At 38.8% G+C, this 19,800-nt stretch overlaps 3 protein-coding genes, 1 long non-coding RNA gene and 2 pseudogenes across 5 annotated transcripts; 4 read left to right on the top strand and 2 right to left on the bottom strand.

Annotated features, from left to right (window-relative positions):
- The first annotated feature begins 89 nt into the window (after positions 1 to 89).
- On the top strand, positions 90 to 4,179 carry LOC121790966 (annotated as a pseudogene).
- Positions 4,180 to 5,663: 1,484 nt separating this feature from the next.
- Positions 5,664 to 9,297, bottom strand: LOC121790969 (putative late blight resistance protein homolog R1A-10). Its single transcript, XM_042189054.1, has 3 exons — positions 9,202 to 9,297; positions 9,001 to 9,115; positions 5,664 to 8,342 (listed from the first exon to the last, which is right to left on the bottom strand). The coding sequence occupies exons 2-3, from the start codon at positions 9,061 to 9,063 to the stop codon at positions 5,799 to 5,801; spliced, it is 2,607 nt and encodes an 868-aa protein (XP_042044988.1). The 5' UTR covers positions 9,064 to 9,115; positions 9,202 to 9,297; the 3' UTR covers positions 5,664 to 5,798.
- Positions 9,298 to 9,336: 39 nt separating this feature from the next.
- LOC121790970 (pentatricopeptide repeat-containing protein At2g13600-like) lies at positions 9,337 to 11,555 on the bottom strand. Its single transcript, XM_042189055.1, has one exon. The coding sequence runs from the start codon at positions 11,515 to 11,517 to the stop codon at positions 9,337 to 9,339; it is 2,181 nt and encodes a 726-aa protein (XP_042044989.1). The 5' UTR covers positions 11,518 to 11,555.
- A 3,014-nt stretch (positions 11,556 to 14,569) lies between these two features.
- Positions 14,570 to 16,421, top strand: LOC121790968 (annotated as a pseudogene).
- A 684-nt stretch (positions 16,422 to 17,105) lies between these two features.
- LOC121790967 lies at positions 17,106 to 18,912 on the top strand. Of its 2 annotated transcripts, XM_042189052.1 has the most exons (3): positions 17,106 to 17,251; positions 17,956 to 18,116; positions 18,744 to 18,912. In XM_042189052.1, the coding sequence occupies exons 2-3, from the start codon at positions 17,969 to 17,971 to the stop codon at positions 18,884 to 18,886; spliced, it is 291 nt and encodes a 96-aa protein (XP_042044986.1). In that variant the 5' UTR covers positions 17,106 to 17,251; positions 17,956 to 17,968; the 3' UTR covers positions 18,887 to 18,912. The 2 variants fall into 2 exon arrangements, with proteins under 2 accessions (XP_042044986.1, XP_042044987.1); XM_042189053.1 differs by lacking the exon at positions 17,106 to 17,251 and having other exon boundaries at positions 17,296 to 18,116.
- A 378-nt stretch (positions 18,913 to 19,290) lies between these two features.
- On the top strand, positions 19,291 to 19,661 carry LOC121790971. The gene is made up of 3 exons (XR_006048436.1): positions 19,291 to 19,363; positions 19,471 to 19,488; positions 19,574 to 19,661. It is a non-coding gene; the product is annotated as an uncharacterized LOC121790971 (long non-coding RNA).
- The last annotated feature ends 139 nt before the right edge of the window (positions 19,662 to 19,800 follow it).

Raw genomic sequence — 19,800 nt, 5'->3', positions numbered from 1 at the left:
TGTGGCTTGAAGCTACTGCTACTGCCTGTTTCTACTTTGAAGTTTAAAGTCAATACTGCTCTGATCATCGGGTTTATGTGTTATTGGATTAGTTGCAGGGTACGTCGAGTGAAGCTTTGATATGGCTGGTGTACGGTATGCGCCAGAAGACCCTTCACTTCCAAAGCCATGGAAAGGACTGGTTGATGGTAATACTGGAAATCTTTACTTCTGGAACCCGGTGACCAACGTTACCCAGTATGAGAAACCTGTTGCTGTTGCCTCCCCTGTTGTGAGCTTGGCAGTTGCTAGTGATGCTTTGGGTTCATCTGCTCAAAAGGACTCACAGTGCCGTGATGAAGGTGGAAACAACAATGCTGGCTCAGCGAAGCCTGCTTCTGATCCAGGAGCTGATCAGGTGCTTCAAGTTTTTCTCTGATATATATATGGAGATGCATATTATATCACCTGCATTGTTTAGTAGTAATTTAGTACCATTTCTTCACATTTTTAGGCATGTGATTTAACCTATAATGCTTGATTCATGTGTATTGTATAATGGCCTCATAGTGTATATTTTCATTTTTTTGCTACTATGTGTTAGTCTGCCAGAAACAGACCAGATCACAGGCCAAGCGATCAGAATGTGGCAAAAAGTGAGGTGCATAAACCTATTGAATCTAAAGGTGCAGAAACTGGGTTGTCTGTCGAGGAATATTGTCGTCGTCATGAAATTACTGTAACTGTAAGCATTCTTTTATGTTGTTTATGTAATATTTGAATACTCAAATTTAAAGAAGTGGCTTTGTTCATCTTTGGCTTCTAGTTACTTTTTACTTAGTCTATTTTAATGATGGATCTGTTATTCCTCATCTGTCTTTGTGGTTATTTCCCTATGTAATTATCTTTTGATTATTTAGTTCTGATTTGTTATTTGTTAACTTATTTTTCAATATACCTGAATTTATTTATTGTATTCAATTGTATAGGGAGGAAATGTGCCCCGACCATTCATCTCATTTCAATCCACTGGTTTTCCCTCGGAGATTTTAAGAGAGGTATGGGCACCACTCTTATCTCAAGAATTACATAGACAGATTTTCTCTAATGAATCAGAACTGTGTATCAAATAGTTTTATGATATGATCATGTGCAAATAGAGATCCAGTGAGGAGTTAGAGAAATAATGATTGCACTTTTTTCCATTTAAACTTTCTGTTGCAGGTGCGATATTTGCTCCAGGGAGGAGCCAAATGTCGTACACTGTCACACTCCTCTGGAACTTGTTATTTGAGTGCTCTTATAGGTCCTTCAATTCATGTGAAGGGCTTCGTAAGTCGCTCTGAGGAATTATATTCCTGGTGATTTATATGTTATAACCTGGCCTTTTGTCAGAAGAGAAGAAGAATCACACTCACTCTTGATCACATCAGCAAATATTGCCTGATTTCACTAGAGGGTGCTTTCTTCTTCTTTCCTTGGAAACTTGGATAAGTTCTTGACTAGCCACTTCTATTTGGAACAATAGTGCATTACCTCTGCTCATAGAGATCCCGGAGCTTTTTTTCTCATTTTGTTTTTTATTTCTACTCTGCTCCCTTATCTCTGCCTCTCTCTCTCTCTCCACCACAAATCCCAGGCACAACAAGCTGGTTTTTCTGCTCCAACTCCAATCCAGGCGCAATCATGGCCAATTGCTATTCAAGGTCGTGATATAGTAGCAATTGCCAAGACAGGATCTGGGAAGACTTTGGGTTACTTAATTCCTGGATTTATTCATCTGAAAGAAAAGCGCAATAATCCTAAAATGGGTCCAACTATTTTGGTGCTATCGCCAACAAGAGAGTTGGCAACGCAGATACAAGATGAAGCAGTGAAGTTTGGGAAATCATCCAGGATATCTTGCACGGTATGACTTATCCTGGCTATGTTAAAGTAGTACACTATTTCTTGTATTCTATTTCTGCATATCTTTTTAGAAATCATATCCATTTCACATTGACAGAGGACTTTTCTGTTGTCCTGAGATTCTGTTTTCCTTTTGGGTTTTCTTCATTGATTGTATATGTAATGTTGTGATTTTTCCTCATTTGTCTGCTTCATGCTGAATCCGTTGCCATTTCTTTATTTAATAACAGTGTCTATATGGGGTGCACCAAAAGGGCCTCAGATTAAAGACTTAGACAGAGGTGTTGATATTGTGGTGGCTACGCCTGGTCGATTGAATGATCTTTTGGAGATGAAGCGAGTTTATCTCCATCAAATTTCATATTTGGTGTTGGATGAGGCAGACAGGATGCTAGATATGGGCTTTGAACCCCAATAAGGAAAATTGTGAAGGAGGTGCCTCCACGTAGGCAAACCTTGATGTACACGGCAACATGGCCAAAGGAGGTGCGAAAAATTGCTGCTGATCTACTGACGAACCCTGTTCAGGTTAATATTGGAAATTCTGATGAGCTTGTTGCCAACAAGTCAATAACCCAGGTAAAGTTTACTTTCTTACTTACATTTTATTTTCTTAAAAACACAGTATAGTTTTCTCCTGTTTGGCTGCATATGAGGTTTAATCAATTCTTGAATTAACTTGATTTTTGTCTTAATGTAACAGCATATTGAAGTTATATCACAAATGGATAAGCGTCGTCGTTTGGAACAGATATTAAGGTCTCAACAACCAGGATCAAAGATAATTATCTTTTGCTCTACTAAGAAATGTGCGATATCCTTGCTGAAAACCTATATAGGCAATTTGGAGCTGCTGCTATTCACGGTGACAAATGTCAGGGTGAAAGGGATCATGTGCTGAATGAATTTCGCACTGGAAAGGCCCCTGTGCTTGTAGCCACTGATGTTGCTGCACGTGGATTGGACGTTAAGGATATTAGGTTGGTAGTTGTTAAATTGATAATTAGGCCTAAATCAGTCGTTAGGATATACTTCATCACATGCATGAATCCTGATAATGAGTGCCCTACTGGATATGTTTACCTTCTGTACATTATAGTTTTTTGTTTACTTATCTGCAGTCGATTTTGTTAGTTCTGGAAGAAAATCTGTCCGTTGCACTCGTATTAATCTGATGATCTGGCACCATTTGGTGTGTATTTTATTTGTGATTCATCTGATGTAATGTAAGTCTCAATTTTATTACAGGGTTGTAGTAAACTATGACTTCCCAACGGGAGTCGAGGATTATGTACACAGAATTGGAAGAACTGGTCGGGCAGGTGCCACTGGAGAGGCTTACACTTTTTTCGGTGATCAGGATGCAAGACATGCTTCCGATCTTGTCAAAATTCTGGAAGGAGCGAATCAAAATGTCCCTGCTGAACTTCGTGAAATGGCATCACGTGGTGGTGGGATGGGAAGAGGAAGGCGCCAGTGGGGCTCTGGATCTTCCGGACGCGATGTTGGATTCAGTGGACGTAATGATTCTTCCTATGGTGGACGTAATGACTCTCCCTACGGTGGAAGGGGCAGCAGCGGAGGAAGGGGAAGTTGGGGAGCACCATCATCTCCTGATAGACAGGACAAGTATATGTTCTTTTCTTTCCTTTCGACGGATTATAGATCATCTGAAGCATATTTGATATATGTTGGCACTCAATTCAGTATCATCTTCGTATTCTCGCAGGTATGGTTCTGGGTCGTTCGGTCATAACTCAAACGCTACTGGAAGCTTTCATCAGAAGAGCTTTCACGAGAGCATGATGGCTGCTTCCTATAATAAAGATAGAAGCCGCAGCAGAAGCCCCAACCGGAATTCAGACTGGGCTAGTAAGGACTCAAGCGCAGAGAAATTTGATGGAGCCGCCACCAACCAGCGCAGTTTTCACGAAACTATGATGGCAGCGGCTCAATCAATTAAATCTGATGCTGCAGCCATGCAATCAGGAAATGGACTGGATCACGGACACAACACTGACCACAAAGAGGATGGCAACGATGCACCAACTGAACCATCGAGGGAAGATCAACCTGTTTGGGCCTGACCCGACATGTGTCATGGTCGAACCCCGTAAACTTTTCTAGGGTGGGCAAATTTTTGCTGTACATGTTTTGGTGCTGCAGTAGGCACAATTTAACATGGTCTTGAAAGTGTCTTTTGTTGCTCCACATGATCTCTAATGATGCCATTTTGCTACTGATATTATGTTTTGCTCCACATGATCTAATGATGGTATTTTGCTACTGATATCCATGTTGTGTACATATTTGGATTGTGTTATTCTTGAAAACCCGGTCGGAATGCACGTTTACTAAGGCGAAAATCGAGCCGGCAACCAGCTTTTTGCAGTTTATTTGTGCTCTAGTTCAATTTAAGCAGCTTTTGCTTCATCTTCTTTGCTTTGGAATACAAGACAACTCCGGCAAAGAGCCATGAAAATTATTTCTAAAATAGTTAAACCCAAATTATAAAAATTAAACAAGATTAAAGTAATGAAAAGTAAAAAAGGAAAATAGAATATTATTAATAAAAATCATAATTACGAAAAATCATTCGTTGGTTAAAATTGGAAGTTGTTTTCATATCATCTCTACAAGGAGAAAGTTTATCTGAACATTTAAAAACTTCCAAATATAGAAATAATTTTTCATTCTAAAACTAAAAATATTACTCATCTTAAGATAGAATACATCTTTTAAAATCGCCAAATCGCCAATGAATTTCATATATTCGTTAACCTCATAAATTTGTAAATACTATCCTATAATACCTATAAACTTAATTTTAGATTATAAAATATAATAATCTTTACAATCTAAGAAGTAAGAATAAAAAATAATTCTTAAATCCCACAATTTATATAATAACCAAAAACTTAAAATTACATGAAACCAAAGATCTTCTCTTTGTAAATCCTCTTTGCAGTCCAATGTTTTTATCAAATTCAAAATGATTGAATAAATTATATAGAAACACAATACTTGCTCTACAGTAGAGAGCACAAGTAACAACACACAGATCATACAATATTCAAGAAACAGAAGCTTAAACTTTCTATTAAACGGTTAAAAATGTGATCACTAAGTCATCCTGAGCTAGCTCGGTCTTGACGGTTTTCGACATCTTCTAATCACAAACACGAAGGTCTAATCGTTGTCCATATAGATCCTCATGTTCTTCTACAAACTTTTTGGCAGATACCCTTTACTGCAATAATCCAACGAAATCGATCTCAGTGTTGCTATTTCTCCAACTTCAGATGGGATTTCTCCGAGTTCAAATAAATGGCTGAGGCTAAGCTTCTGGAGAAGTGGAAAGTGGGAGCTGTCCGACACAATCCAATCTTCTAAACCGCCACACCTTCAGAAACTTGAGGGCCGGGAACTGGCCGTCAGCTGTTTCCCACTTGCCTGTTTTGAAGTAACCGTAGTGTAATACGAACTTCTCAAGAAGGGGAAACGAAATGCTGTAACCGTAGTAGACAACCAATGCTGTTTTGGTTCGTCTTTCAAAATTAGTCAACTTCGGAAACTTTTTCATTAGAGATTGCACTACTAACTATCTGGATCTCTTTATCTGTCTCATACATAACAATTCCGTATTATAACTAATGCCAACCCTAAAATATCTATTTTTGAGAGATGGTGAGAGTATATAGCATTGATATGTTAGGGTGGCTAGCATATAATTAATTATAGGTTAAAGTAAGTTTAGTTATATCTGCACATGATAATGTCAGAAATTGGATCTGAGAAAACTAGATTAAGGAGTTTATACAGAAATCTAATATGTACCTCTCAACTATTATGAATTTCAGATACAAAACTATCAGCAGCTCCAATTTTATACTACAAAAAGATGTTCAAATTCACACTTCACTCAAAACTGTGCAACTTCTTGATTCATAAATAATGTTAGCACAATTCTGCAACCCCCACTCTTCTTGATCCCCTTCCGGCTCATCACGTCTCTCGTCTTCATCGCATCGACCCATCGCCATCACGGTTTTCGGCATCTTCTTATAACGCACCCGAAGGTCTAATTGCTCTCCATATAGATCCTCACGTTCTTTTTCTATCTTTTTGGCTGACTCCACAACTGCTTCACTGCAATAATTCAACGAAATCGATTTCAGCGTTGCTATTTCCCCAACTTCAGATGGGATTTCTTCGAGTTCGGATAAATGATCGAGACTAAGCTCCTGGAGAAGTGGAAAGTGGGAGCTGTCTGACACAATCCAATTTACTAGACCTTCACAAAACCACAACAGTAGAAACTTGAGCTTCTGGAACTGGCCTTCAATTGTTTCCCACTTGCCGGTTCTAAAGACACCATTTCTTAATATGAGCTTCTCAAGAAAAGGTAACGAACCGATTTTAGGCAATATGTCTTCCAAAATGTTTGCAACAACCAACTTCTTGATAGAGTTGGGAAAATTAATCCTCATCCAAAAGTCACCACTTTGATTAGAGGTGAGGCAGCATAAGCTTTCCAATTTACTGAAGCATTGAAGATAGCTTAGACAGTTTTCTCCCTCCATTTGATCCGAAGGGTATATTAAATGCAATTTCTTCACATTGGGAATTCTTTTAACCACCTCCTCATTCAATAACAAATCCTCAACTCCTTTGAGTGTTTGCAGATTCTCCATAATGACAATCTCACTATCCTCACTAGCAGGATTTGGGAGAATCAATTCGCCCTCCGGAAATTCAAGATGCCGAAGTTGATGCAGTTTCCAAATTTCATTTGGTACACGAACATATTTCCAACAACTAACAATCAATGTCTGTAGATTCCAAAGGAGATCAATTGAACTAGAGAATTCAGACTCATCATGAACACTGATAGCAAGGTACCGTGAGTTCACCAATCCAAACACATTTTCTGAGGAATAACTCTCAAAATCACATGCCCTGAATGTCCTCAACAATCTAAGACCGCGAGACAGCAGAACTTTATCATCCTCACTTGCTGTTTCGTCATACTGACATATTATGGAACGAGTATGTGACAAAGATCCTAGCAACCCTGCAGTTTTAAGAACGACTCGACGTTCGCTAATACTGGCCGGAGGATCATCTCCTATGACATGGTAAAATCTTTCCTTTTCAGCTTCTTTTAAACACAAATCTCTCAACAAATCATGAATTTTACAATACTTAACGTTTCCAGTAGACCCCAATTCATCAACTAAAACGAGATTTCTATCAACCAATTCCATAAAATACTCTCGTGCAAGTGTTTCCAAACATTTTCCACTCCTTGGTTTTAAAAATCCTTCAGAAACCCATAACTTCACAAGCATTGACACACGGATACGGTCGTCTTCCTCAAAAACACCCATATACAAAAAGCATGGCTTTAAGTAGTTTGGCAGATAGATATAGCTCATCCTCAATATTTTCAAGCAAAATCCATCATTAGTGTTAATAACAATCGAATTCAAATTTTGCTCTATACGCTCCCAACATTCTTTTGTGCGCTCAGATTTTGCCAAAAGACCTCCTATTGTAGCAATTGATAAAGGAAGTCCTTTACAATTTGCTACAATATTCTTTCCAATATTCTCCAACTCAATTGGACAACTTTCTTTCCCAAACACTGTCTTACAAAATAAATCCCAACTACTAGTCTCATCTAGAAATTTCATGCCCACTATACAAGACTCGTTCAATTGAGAACTCAAGTCTGACAGCCTAGTTGTTACGATTATTCGACTTCCATTTTGGTTATCAGGAAAGAGAAATTTTATCTTCTCCCACGCCTCTATGCTCCACATATCATCCATTATTACGAGATATCTCCTACCGAACAAAAACTGGTATAGGTTTTGTCCCAATTGATCCTCACTCAAATCACTACTTGACTCTCGTCCACTAGCTCGATAAAGAACTTCTCTAAGTGATTCTCTAACATTATAAGTTTGAGAAATTGTAGTCCAAGCACGAATATCAAAACGCTCCTTAACAAGTGCATTCTCAAATAGATTCATGGCAAGAGTGGTCTTACCAATGCCACCCATCCCCGTGATGGGGATGATCTGGCGGTTGAGTTGATGACTGGTGAGCTTATCCAACACATCATGAAACACTTCGTCAGAGCCCACGATCACGCTTTCTTTCACAGTAGGAGAAGACGCCGCCAAGGCAGCAACGGGTTTCTGCTTGGTCTGAGCTTCAACTGGAATGCTCTTCACCTCTTTGTTGATCAGATCCATTTCTTCTATCACTTTCTGTAGATTGTGATAGAAGTCATGATCTGCAACGATTGTGGATCCACTGTGAATTTGATCCACAATATGGGATTCGATAACATCCTCAGCCGCGTAAACTGCATCAGCAATGCGACGCTCCAATGGATCAGCTTCGTGGCTCTCAGCAAAAGGGGAAATATAGCAATCAAGAAAATCCTGCAAGAAGGTAATGTTTTGAGTGAGGGATTGAACTTGTTTTTCGTTGATAGAAATGGGAGGGGAAGGATGTTTCTTGAGGGTTTCGATGATATTCATAAGAGAAACCAGAGCTCCATAAGCAGCCATGATTAACAACTCTCTCTACAAATGCACACACAGAATGATAATGATAATGCCAGAAAATGGATCTGAGAAAACTAAGTTAAAGAGTTTATACAGAGAACTTCAAAGTCAATGTTGGCTATTGTGATTCACCAAACATTTTAAAATATCAATATATTTATAATATTGTAATATTGTGATTCACCTAACTGTGGAGCCCTAAATGAGTCTGATTCACCTAACATTTTTAAATAACAATATATCCATGTTTCATACTCCCTCTATCCCACCGCCGAAAGTGATTGATTTTCTTTTTTTCGCAAAAAAATAACATATTTTCTCTCTCTTACTTTATACAATCTTTATTACTTATTTTTTCTTTTAACTTTCTTACTTTTTCATCTCTCAGTATATAATCCTCACTTAACTCAATAAATATCATTTTTCTTAAATTCCGTCTCCAAATGAAATCAATTACTTATGGCGGGACGGATGAAGTATCAGTTTTTCAAATTAGACCTCAAATATCCACATTAGTCGAGTCACAAATTACCGGATTGGGCTTTGTCGTGTCGCTTGGACCGGCAGTCCACGCAGCTGGCCCATCCACCGCCATTCCCTCGGCCACGCCTCGGGTCCGGCCATATAAAGTGCATCGTTTTGCGTACCTTAAAAGTTAAAAATGACATTTCAAAACAAATTGGTATGCCTAATCCAAGAATAACAACTCTTAAAAATGCACTAGAATATATACCTCTCAACTCCAAAATTCCGTTTCTTTACTACAAAAAGATGTTCAAATTCACAATTTTCACTCAAAACTGTGTGCAGTTTCTTGATTCACAAGCTCAATTCACCTCAAGATATATGTATATCACAAAAGGGATATTCAAAAATATGATTCTCTTTCAGTATTCAACAGCTGCAAAATCCATTGCATTTCTCTCCATTGATCATGAGTTTCATCCTGTGAATAAAACAGATGCACTCTGTTTCTCAGCTCCATCCAACTGCAACCCCCACTCTTCTTGATCCCCTTCCGGCTCATCACGTCTCTCATGTTCATCGCATCGACCCATCGCCCTCCCGAAGCATAGCTATTCGACAGGAGGACATACGCCCCAGGCTTCGCCTCCGCAAGCTCTGCGAGCTTCACAGACGCCCTCGAGCCCAACTCCTCGTCCCCATAGGTTCTGCAGCCGCTGAGCAGAGCAGACCACGCGTTCGCCTCAGGTTCACATGGCATGCTCGCTATGAACTCCTCCGCCTCACGGAGACGCCCTGCTCGAGACAGCATGTCCACAACACACGTATAGTGCCTCTGGTTCGGCCTGATTCCGTAGACCTTCTCCATCGAGTCGAAGTAAGCAAGCCCTTTTTCGACAAGACCAGAATGAGAGCAAGCAAACAACACTGACAAAAATATGAGCTCATTTGGCGCGACAGATGAGGCGGTTCCCATTTCTTCGAAGCGTTGAAGCGATTCCTCTGCGAATCCGTTCTCAGCAAGCCCTTGGATCATAGCTGTCCAGACGACGTCGTTCTTGTTTTTCATCCGGTTAAAGATCCTCACAGAGCTTGTGATTTCTCCAGATTTCGCGTACATGTCTAAGAGCGCGGTGTCAACAAAGATATCACACTGAAAGCCAAGTTTGAGGGCTTTCGTGTGTGCATACTTGCCTCTCTCCAACGAGGCCAAGCTCGCGCAAACTCTTAATATGCTCGAGAAAGAGAACTTACTCGGTTGCTCTCCACACAAGATCATCCGGTGGAAGACCTCAAACGCCTCATCAAAATCCTCCACACCTGAATGGCCTGCGATCAACGAGTTCCAAGACACGTTATTCCTCTGAGGCATGCGGTTAAACACCTCCATAGCTTCCGAAATCATGCCATTCGAACTGTAACCAGACACCATCGAGTTCCAACACACAACATTCTTGTGTGGAAGTGCATCAAACACCAAACGCCCATCGTCACTACTCCCACATTTACAGTACAAGTCGATAAGCGAGCAACCAACAAAAACGTTCATATCCACACCACTCTTCAACATAAGTCCATGAATGCTCCTTCCACCTTGCAAAGCCTTTAAGCTAGCCAATGCACTGATCACACTAGAATAGCAAGAGATATTCGGCTTGAAGCCACAACGAACCATCTCCTCGAACAGCCTTGCCGCCTCCTCCCAGTCACCACTCTGGCTCAATCTCGCTATCATAGCACTCCACGCAACTTCATTCCTCTCCGGCATCTCATCAAACACACGTCGCGCCTCTCCCATTTCGCCCATCTCAACGTACATGTCCAGCATCGTCGTCCACGAAACAACATCTTTCACTTCCATCATATCAAATGTCTTCCTCGCAAATTCAATGCGTCCCAACCTCAGAAAAAAGGTAACCAGAGAATTCAACACACACACATTTCCCTCAAAACCAAGATTCACAATCAACCCCAAAACACTCATCCCCAATCCAAAATCCCCCAATTCGACACAACCCTTCATCACAGAAGTAAAAGTAACATCATTAGGCAAAACACTAACTCGAAGCATTTCCTTAAACATCACCATTCCTCGAAAACTCAGCCGGTTATGAACAAGCCCACTTATCACCGCAGTCCATGAAAACACATCCGAAAACGGGTTCCTCTCAAAGTAATGCATCGCTTCATCCACTTTTCCCTGCTTCAGTAATCCAGAAATCAGTGAGGTCCAAGAAACCTCATTTCTCTCAGGCATTTCGTCGAACAATTGGCACGCATTAGCCGCATCGCCCCATTGAAGATTAGCGGTGATTAAACAGTTGTGGACAACTAAATTGAAGCCGTCAAACTCCTTCAGCATCTGATTAATCTCATTCGATTTCCTCGACTCTAAATACATGATCAGCAATTTAACGGCGATGTATTTGTGGGAGGAGAGTCCCATTTTGATTAATTGGCAGTGTAAGGCGTTTCCATGGTTGATTAACCTCTCGTTTGTGCAGATTTCCAGCAGAGAAACGGTTCTTCGAGTGAATGCTTTCAAGTTTTTTCTTGCATTAGTCGAAAACAGAGTGTTGAACATTTTTTGAAAGCTTGTTTTCAAAACTCTCCCTTTTTTGTTTTTTTCCTCATGCCATGCAGTTAGGCAAATTCAATCCCAACTCCGTTTTGGGCAACAGCTTATTGGGCCGGGCCGGGCCAGGCTATCTAATCGGGTAATCGGGTTCGACGTCACTAATGATTTTATAAGTCTGAGCTAGGGCAGTCAAAATGGATATCGGAGGGCAGTCAAAATGGATATCGTATCGGATATTGGATATCCGATATCCAAACCCGAAAAAGTCAGATAATTGGATACCCAAAATCCAATTTTTCGGGTATCGGATCGGGATCGAGTAATGAGAATTTTGGATTATTGGGTATCGGGTTACCCGATATCCGATCGGGTATACCCAAATTATCCGATTTATTTTTTAAAAATGATAAATTATGTTTATATTATAATTAAATGTAATTTAATTTCTTAATACATTTTAATTAATACCTAATAGTTAGCCTATAAGATATGTAATTTAATTTGTAATTATTTTTTAATATCATTGATTTGTGATATTTTGAAGTTTGAATATTTGATGATGTTATTGTTAGATCTAGATTATTATGAATTATTTAATTGTGATGTTTATAAGGGATGGATGTTTGAACTTATGAATTTTGATGGTTATTGACTTATTGTGGATTGATGAAAGAGGTTAATATGTTAACTTATGAATATTGTATTGTTTAAAGTTTGTAATTATTTCTTTTAAATTCGAACTACTACAGGAATTTTGTATTCCTAAAAGTTTGTAGTTATTTCTCTTAAATTCGAACTACTACAAGAATTTTGCATTTCTAAAAATTTGTAGTTATTTTCTCTTGAATACTACTTCAATTTTGTATTAAATTCGAATTAAATTATAAATTCTAAAAGTTTGAAATAATTTCCAAAAATGAAAAATAAATCACAATCGGGATTGGTACCCGATTTTTCGGGACTGGATACCCGAGTCAGGTATCCGGGTACCTGAAATCAAATTCGGGTCGGGTATCGGGTATTGGATTTTGGAAATTTCGGGATCGGGTATCCGCGGATATCCAATTTGACAGGCTCAGAAGCTTAGCCTGTCATTTCTCGTTCATCAAAGTGTGATTTGTAGGTTAATGTACATTGGGCTAAATTTTACCCGATATACATTAAAAGATAGTGATTTTCGGGTTACTGAATAAAACACAAGTGATTACAAATGAAGAAAATATACGAAAATCATCTGCCCAACTGGTTATGGTTAGCCATATAGAAGTTGATTATTATTTTTTAATACAATTTAGAAAATAATAGTACATATATTTATAATAGAAAAGTGGTTATAATCTAGCTATGGTGAATTAGGATTGACGGATAATGTAATCATATATTGTTATCATTTTGCTTTATTACTACTTTTTTGTTGCTGTTTTTATTTTCTGAACTACGTCTATGACCTCTTTTGTCTTCACACATATAGGTATAGGTTAAAGTATAAAGTGTGAAAAAGTAACCTCAAATAAATAAATAAAATGGATGGATAAGATTAAAATAATTTATTTTAAATTTATAATTATACTGGATGATTCAAGGTTTAAAAGCGAAAAAAACAATTAAAACTAGTCAAGATAACTAATGAAATTTCTTGTAATATTTAGTAGTTTTAACAAAATAAAAACTCTGGGAATATTCTGGTGTACTAGTAGTCGGCGTCAGTTGTTTTGGAAATTAATTTGATTTTGATTGAAAGTGGAAAGCAACGGTATATAGACATCATATATATTGACTAAATTAGATTAAATCTAACAATTCAATTTGAACATGAATAGTTTGGGTAAAGCCTTGAGATTATAGAGTAGCTAACTACCCCAAATAAAAACAAAATCGAATCAATCGATCAATACTATTACACCTATCGATTTATATACCACTCTCTATTCCGTTTGTTTGTCTCACTCTATTTGATCTATAATACAAAGTTATAAAGTAAATGAATTAGTAATGTTTTTATGTTGGAAACGCTTCAATTAAATCCCATAAACATAAATGCTTCGAATAAAGTGGGATTAAGTGAGTATTTTTTTTTGTTTACTCCTACTATCGCAATAAAATTTGCATCTTTTAATTTAATTTGTTTTCAATACCATTATACTAATTTCATAATTAAATTAAGTTTATCTCATGTGGTTTGCGAGTTATCGTATCGAAAGTAACGGTTGTGAGTTCTCATGAATGAATATGGCAAATTGCTTGGGAAAAATTACTAAAATATGATCAAAATTATGGTATGTCCCACTATTATAAATCAACCGGACAAATTATGAAGTTTGACATTATTTAAGATTATTTTGTACAAAAATAGTGTTCTTTAAAAATAAAATAAAATAAATTAAAATAGAGCTATAGATAAACTTTGATGTCGATTACATGTGCACTATTATTTTGAGTTTTGAATGCTTATATAGGTTAGACAATTATGTTACTTTTGAGTTTTGGGTTTTTATAATTGTGGATCATATTTATACTAATTATGATTAATTTAGAGTTTTTCACGAAATCGAAATTGTTAGTGATGGACATTGAGAACCCAAAACGTATCATCTCTTTGGATGGACATTTTTTTGATTTATAAAAATATTATTACCAAATAAACAATATAAATACATCCACACCAATACTCAAATTCCCTATATGTATATATCAAAACTTACAAAAAAATGTACATTAAATTCTCAAAATGTGTACTAGTCCAATATACGATACCAACATCCAAGAATTCAAACAGGCAAATTCAAATTCATTTGTGGTTCTATGGAAAATGATTGGCAATATTTTTTACTTCTAATATCTCACCAAACAAACCGTTTTTATTTTTTTTTAAAATAAAATTATTGATTTTTTTACATTTTCTTGCAAAACTATATCACAAATTTAAATTAGAAAATTTTATCTTCTTAAAATCTTGAAGTCAAAATACTACTACAAAAAATAGTCTCTATCAAAGTTTTGTTTATAAAAGAGAATGTTTCCTATGAATTAATAAATTCAAAATCATATTACTATCTATTCAAAAACAAAAAAAAATACAAATAATCATTTATTTATAGCCATGGAAGAATCTCCCTCCAAAACCACCGCCGCCGCCGCTGCCGTCGACTCCCTCCACCGCTCCACCGAATTCCGGCCATTTTCCCTCTCTCCCTCTCCTCACATGCTCGCCTTCCACCTCGCCTGGCTCTCCCTCTTCTCCTGCTTCTTCTCCACCTTCTCCGTCCCTCCCCTCCTCCCCGCCATCCGCCGCGACCTCCACCTCTCCGACGCCGACGTCGGCGCCGCCGGCGCAGCCGCCTTCGCCGGATCCGTCCTCTCCCGCCTCGCCATGGGCCCCGCCTGCGACCTCTTCGGCCCCCGCGCCGCCTCCGCCGCCGTCTCCCTCGCCACCGCCCGGCCGTCCTCTCCCTCGCCTTCGTCTCCTCCCCAGCCGCCTTCGTCGCCGCCCGCTTCCTCATCGGCCTCTCCCTCGCCAACTTCGTCGCCTGCCAGTTCTGGATGACCTCCATGTTCGCCGGCAACGTCGTCGGCGTCGCCAACGCCGTCGCCGCCGGCTGGGCCAACGTCGGCTCCGGCCTCACGCAGCTCCTCATGCCCTTGATCTACTCCCTCCTCGCCACGCGCCTCCCCTCCTCCACCGCCTGGCGCGCGGCGTTCGCTGTCCCGGCCGTTTTCCAGGCCGGGACAGCGATCTTGGTATTGGCCTTCGGCCAGGACCTCCCTTGTGGAAAATACCAACGGATCCGGAAACATGATCCGTCGGTAAATTCCTTAGCGACGGTTTTATTCGGCGGGCTCAGGAATTACCGAGGGTGGATTTTAGGGCTGACATATGCATTCTGCTTCGGGGTGGAATTAACTACGGATAATATTATTGCGGAATATTTCTACAAGAGGTTTGGGGTCGATATGGCGGCGGCTGGGACGATAGCGGCGAGTTTTGGGCTAGCCAATGTGGTGTCGCGGCCGGCGGGAGGGATTGCATCGGATGCGATGGGGCGGAGGTTCGGGATGAGGGGGCGGTTGTGGAGCTTGTGGGCCGTGATGACGGTGGCCGGGGTGCTTTGTTTTTGGCTAGGGCGCCTCAACACCTTGTGGGGTTCGATTATGGTGATGTGTTGCTTCTCGTTTTTTGTGCAAGCGGCTTCGGGGCTTACCTTTGGAGTCGTGCCCTTCGTTTCCACCAGGTTCGACAATAGTCATTTAAATCACAAAATTTTGATACTCCAATTAAAATACTTTAATAAAACAGCTCTCAAAGATTATCGTATCAATGATAAACACATTAACTCGTACCCACAGCGAATAATAACCAGGTAGATTATGATAACACTCTTTTTTTTAACGAAAAATAAAGATATCTTGGCAATAAATTGAAGAATTTAACATTTTTATTTTTTTCCAGATATCTTGGAGTAATTTCAGGCATGACAGGCAGTGGTGGAACAATAGGCGCAGTATTTACACAATATTTGCTGTTTTCAGGCACAAATAATATGTCTACACAAAGTGGAATATCAATTATGGGGTTGTTGATGATTATTTGTGCTCTTTCAATAACCCTGCTTTACTTTCCAAACTCTGGAGGAATGCTTTGTGGGGCCCCCACACAAATACAATCTTATGATGAACCTAATGATCATCTAGATCAATACCAAAACTTGCTCCCATCTACTACATGATTTATTTGGTGGCAACGATTTAGGAGCCAAAAACTCTTCAATTTGGCATTCAATGTTGTTGTTTGTTTAACAATAGTATCATTTTGTTTGATAGGTTTTAAATTATTACAATTGTTCTATGATTTTTTGTCACTCATGGAATATAGTAGTAGTAGTATAAAGTGTGTAGTTAATTTTTTTCACTAATATTTTTGTTATAAACGCTTAATTTCGTCATTAATATGTTGTCTCAATGGCTTTAGATCATCTCCAATCATACACCAAAACTCATTTTGGGATACACAATTTCTCCAACCATACACTAAACGCATACCCATTTTTGGGATTTTCAATGGAATATCACCATATTTGGTGTTACTGCAAAATTTTTGAGAGACAAATATCCAAAAATGATGTAAATTTTAAATATGACGTAAATGGTTGGAGTAAAACTACTTTTTAGTTTAACATATACTCAAAAAGAGTTTGAATTTGGCGTAAATGGTTGGAGATGACCGACCTTATACTCTTGTCTTTAGTTAAATAAACAAAGTAAATATCACAACTAAAAAACATATAGCCTATTACTACATCTTACTTTTTAAAGCTGACATTATACATGATCAACCACTATTCACTAGGTTTTTATTAGATACTAATTAATTTCATGATTATAATTTGATTAAATATAAAAAATAATTGCAGTAAACAAAGAAGCGCTACTAGCTAGCTTACCACAAGCCATAACTACTGCTCCCTCCGTCCCACGTTTCTTACCCAAAAAGAAAAATGACTCAAGTGACTTGGGACAACCAAAAAAGAATACGAGTCAAGTAACTTGGACGGGAGAGTATTATTTCAGTTTCCCCCTCTCAAATTCACATCAACAGTTTATACTTTTATACCAGTAGAAAGGATTCAGGTCTCTCTCCTCCTCGATTCCAAATCCTTTCCAATCATACTTTTTTCATTCCCTCCCAATCAATTTCCTTCCAAGATCAGATTTTTGTTGTGTTCGCGGCTACCGCGAGTTCCAGGTTTGATTTTTTACGTAATTGAGGAAATACTATCTCATATCTTATTCCATGGATTTTCTAATTGATGGAGAGATTATCAATGGAGAGAAATAGGGATTTTTTGTAGGCATTTCTTCTGATTTAATTGATTTTGAGCTGAATTGCAAATTTGTGTGTAAAATTGATAACAATCATTTGTTGCTTTAAGATTGGTTGTCTTTGTTCGTTGACTGCAGCTTGCCCTATTTCTATTTTGTGGGTCTAATCATATGAGTTAAATGATTCGAACCATGAGCTTTCTCTTAATAGCCAGAGTTCTAGTGCTCAACTTTGGTGTAACATGGTTAAACTTAGAGGGTGCTTGAAAGATGAGGACTTGGAGATTGGGCTTCTTGAGTAAACACTCTATGATGCTTAGAATGCTAGCAAAATTGTATTTAGTCAGTGGCCTTCTACTCTATTGTTACAATGTTCTTTTCTTTATAAGTTAGCTATGGATTCATATCTAGTAGATATACTCCCACCAATAATAACAAGCCAAAAACTTGATGCTCTTCGTAGTAGATATATTCTAAGATACTTAGTTCTTGTAATTATTCATTCTACAAGTATGTGTGCTGCAAATTTGTCATTTCCACTATGAAATAGGCGATTGATATTAAGGAAATATGAACTTACAACCATTGGACATTATTGCCTTTTGAATATTATGTATCAAACTGAAGGAGAAAATAGACAATGGCTCTAAGGCGCATGCTTGGATTCTCTGATGGAGAATTGATGCGTTCGGATGCAAAGCCTTGTTCACGGCTGATGAGGCACACTGCTGGAATTTGTTCAGTTGGAGGAGCATTGGGCTTTTGGACTCTCTGCCGCTTGTATTATGGTATGTATGCCTTTACTTATCCTCGCTTAGTGTTTCTTGTTATTAACTGTTTCTATTTGCTGGGAACAAATGGCCTTTTATTTTCTTTTTGGCATAATGCTTGGCTCTTCAGTGCTGTGCCAAGGCAGAGAGAAAGTTTACCAATTATTTTATCCTGTTCGGCTTCATTTTTTTCGGCCTCTTTTATTCATGAAGTGAACTGATTGTGTTGTGGAATATTCTTTAAAGCTGAGTTGAAGGGATGCATGAGATACAAAGTGTGGATTGAGACTCATGCAACTGTATGAAATTTTGAAAAAGATGAATACTCACGATTTTCATGATTGATTTAAAATTTAATTTGGCAACTTAGTCCTTTTCTTTGGTATTGAGTCAATGTCAACACTTCCCCGGGGTTGATCAGTCTATATATAGTATTTACAATGTCCGGAAAATCAAGGAACCTTAATGCAAGTTTTGATTGAGTTTTCTACAAATTGCTTGATAAACAATGTTCAATACTTTTCACTACTATTGCCTGCTATTTAATTTTGTTAATTTTATTATTATTACATAATTTGAGGCTCCATCTCTTCCAATCATTTTTTAATGAGTTGATTGATATTTGTTGTTTTGTTGGCAATGCAGGTCCTAGAATAACAGTTCCTCGAACTCTTAGGTGGGCTGCTTGTGGTGCTGTCTCTATGAGCGCATCCACAGCTTTGTTGGTTCGTCTACTCAGCCCTGAATGTGAACCCCAAAACGTAGCTTCCTACGACCAGAAACGATAACGTTGGTGGCACGTTGCTTACTTCTTTAAGAAAACGCTAGAAAAATGAGCGAGAATAAATGAGCGAGATATATGATTCTCGTGTAGAAGACAAGAGTGTAGTCTCGTCTTTTTAGGAGGTACGGATATCCATCTATGACACTAAGGGCATGTTCGGTTGACCTCAATTGTTTTTCCGTGTAATAATCCCGGCCTGAATTAAATGTGGTTGGGCCCACAATCGCGTATGTAATTGGTAGTGTTGGTGAACCCTAAAAAGGTGTTTGTTGACTTGATATATGCATGTCATTGGACTAATTTGTCCTCCACTTTTAGCTGCTCTCCCATATATGCCCCACACTTGTGCTTGCTAAATCGAAACGAAATACTTGAAATCCCCTCCAAAATGATTTTCAACAATTCGCGGGCAACAATCTTCTTCAACACGAGGCGTGCTACAGCTGGAACTTGACTACATTCGGAGTGTTGAACGACTGAGGTATCGACCACCGACGTTTATTGATGCATGCTATTCTCTTACTATGTCCATTGAAATTGTGTGTGTAATATTGAACGCGTTTGTTGGTTTGGGTGCCGATGGCATAGGAGGTGGGGGTCCATCAGGTGTGTACATTTGTATTCGAAGCAATGCTTTTATTTCTTTAGCTTGTGAGTTCGTTACAGTAACTCTATTCACCATCGTTTCCAGGTAACCCGGAGAAGATCCGTTGAAAATTTAAGAAGGGGGGCTGTACTCGTCAGATCTGGTCGCATAGGGAGGAAGAAATCTTGGCAGCCGACGTTGGTTGAACTAGTTGCTTGGGGGTGGAAATCCGACAACGGGTTTCGGTCCGGCTACCTCCAAAAATGCGAGGACAATATTCGCCAAGAATTCCCTACGTCCGATATCAAAGGTACGCCGCATGTCGTATCCAA

The sequence above is a fragment of the Salvia splendens genome, unplaced genomic scaffold (genome assembly GCF_004379255.2).
Source record: "Salvia splendens isolate huo1 unplaced genomic scaffold, SspV2 ctg687, whole genome shotgun sequence".
In the NCBI taxonomy this organism is placed as follows: Eukaryota; Viridiplantae; Streptophyta; class Magnoliopsida; order Lamiales; family Lamiaceae; genus Salvia; species Salvia splendens.
This window is presented reverse-complemented; position numbering and strand designations above follow the sequence as displayed.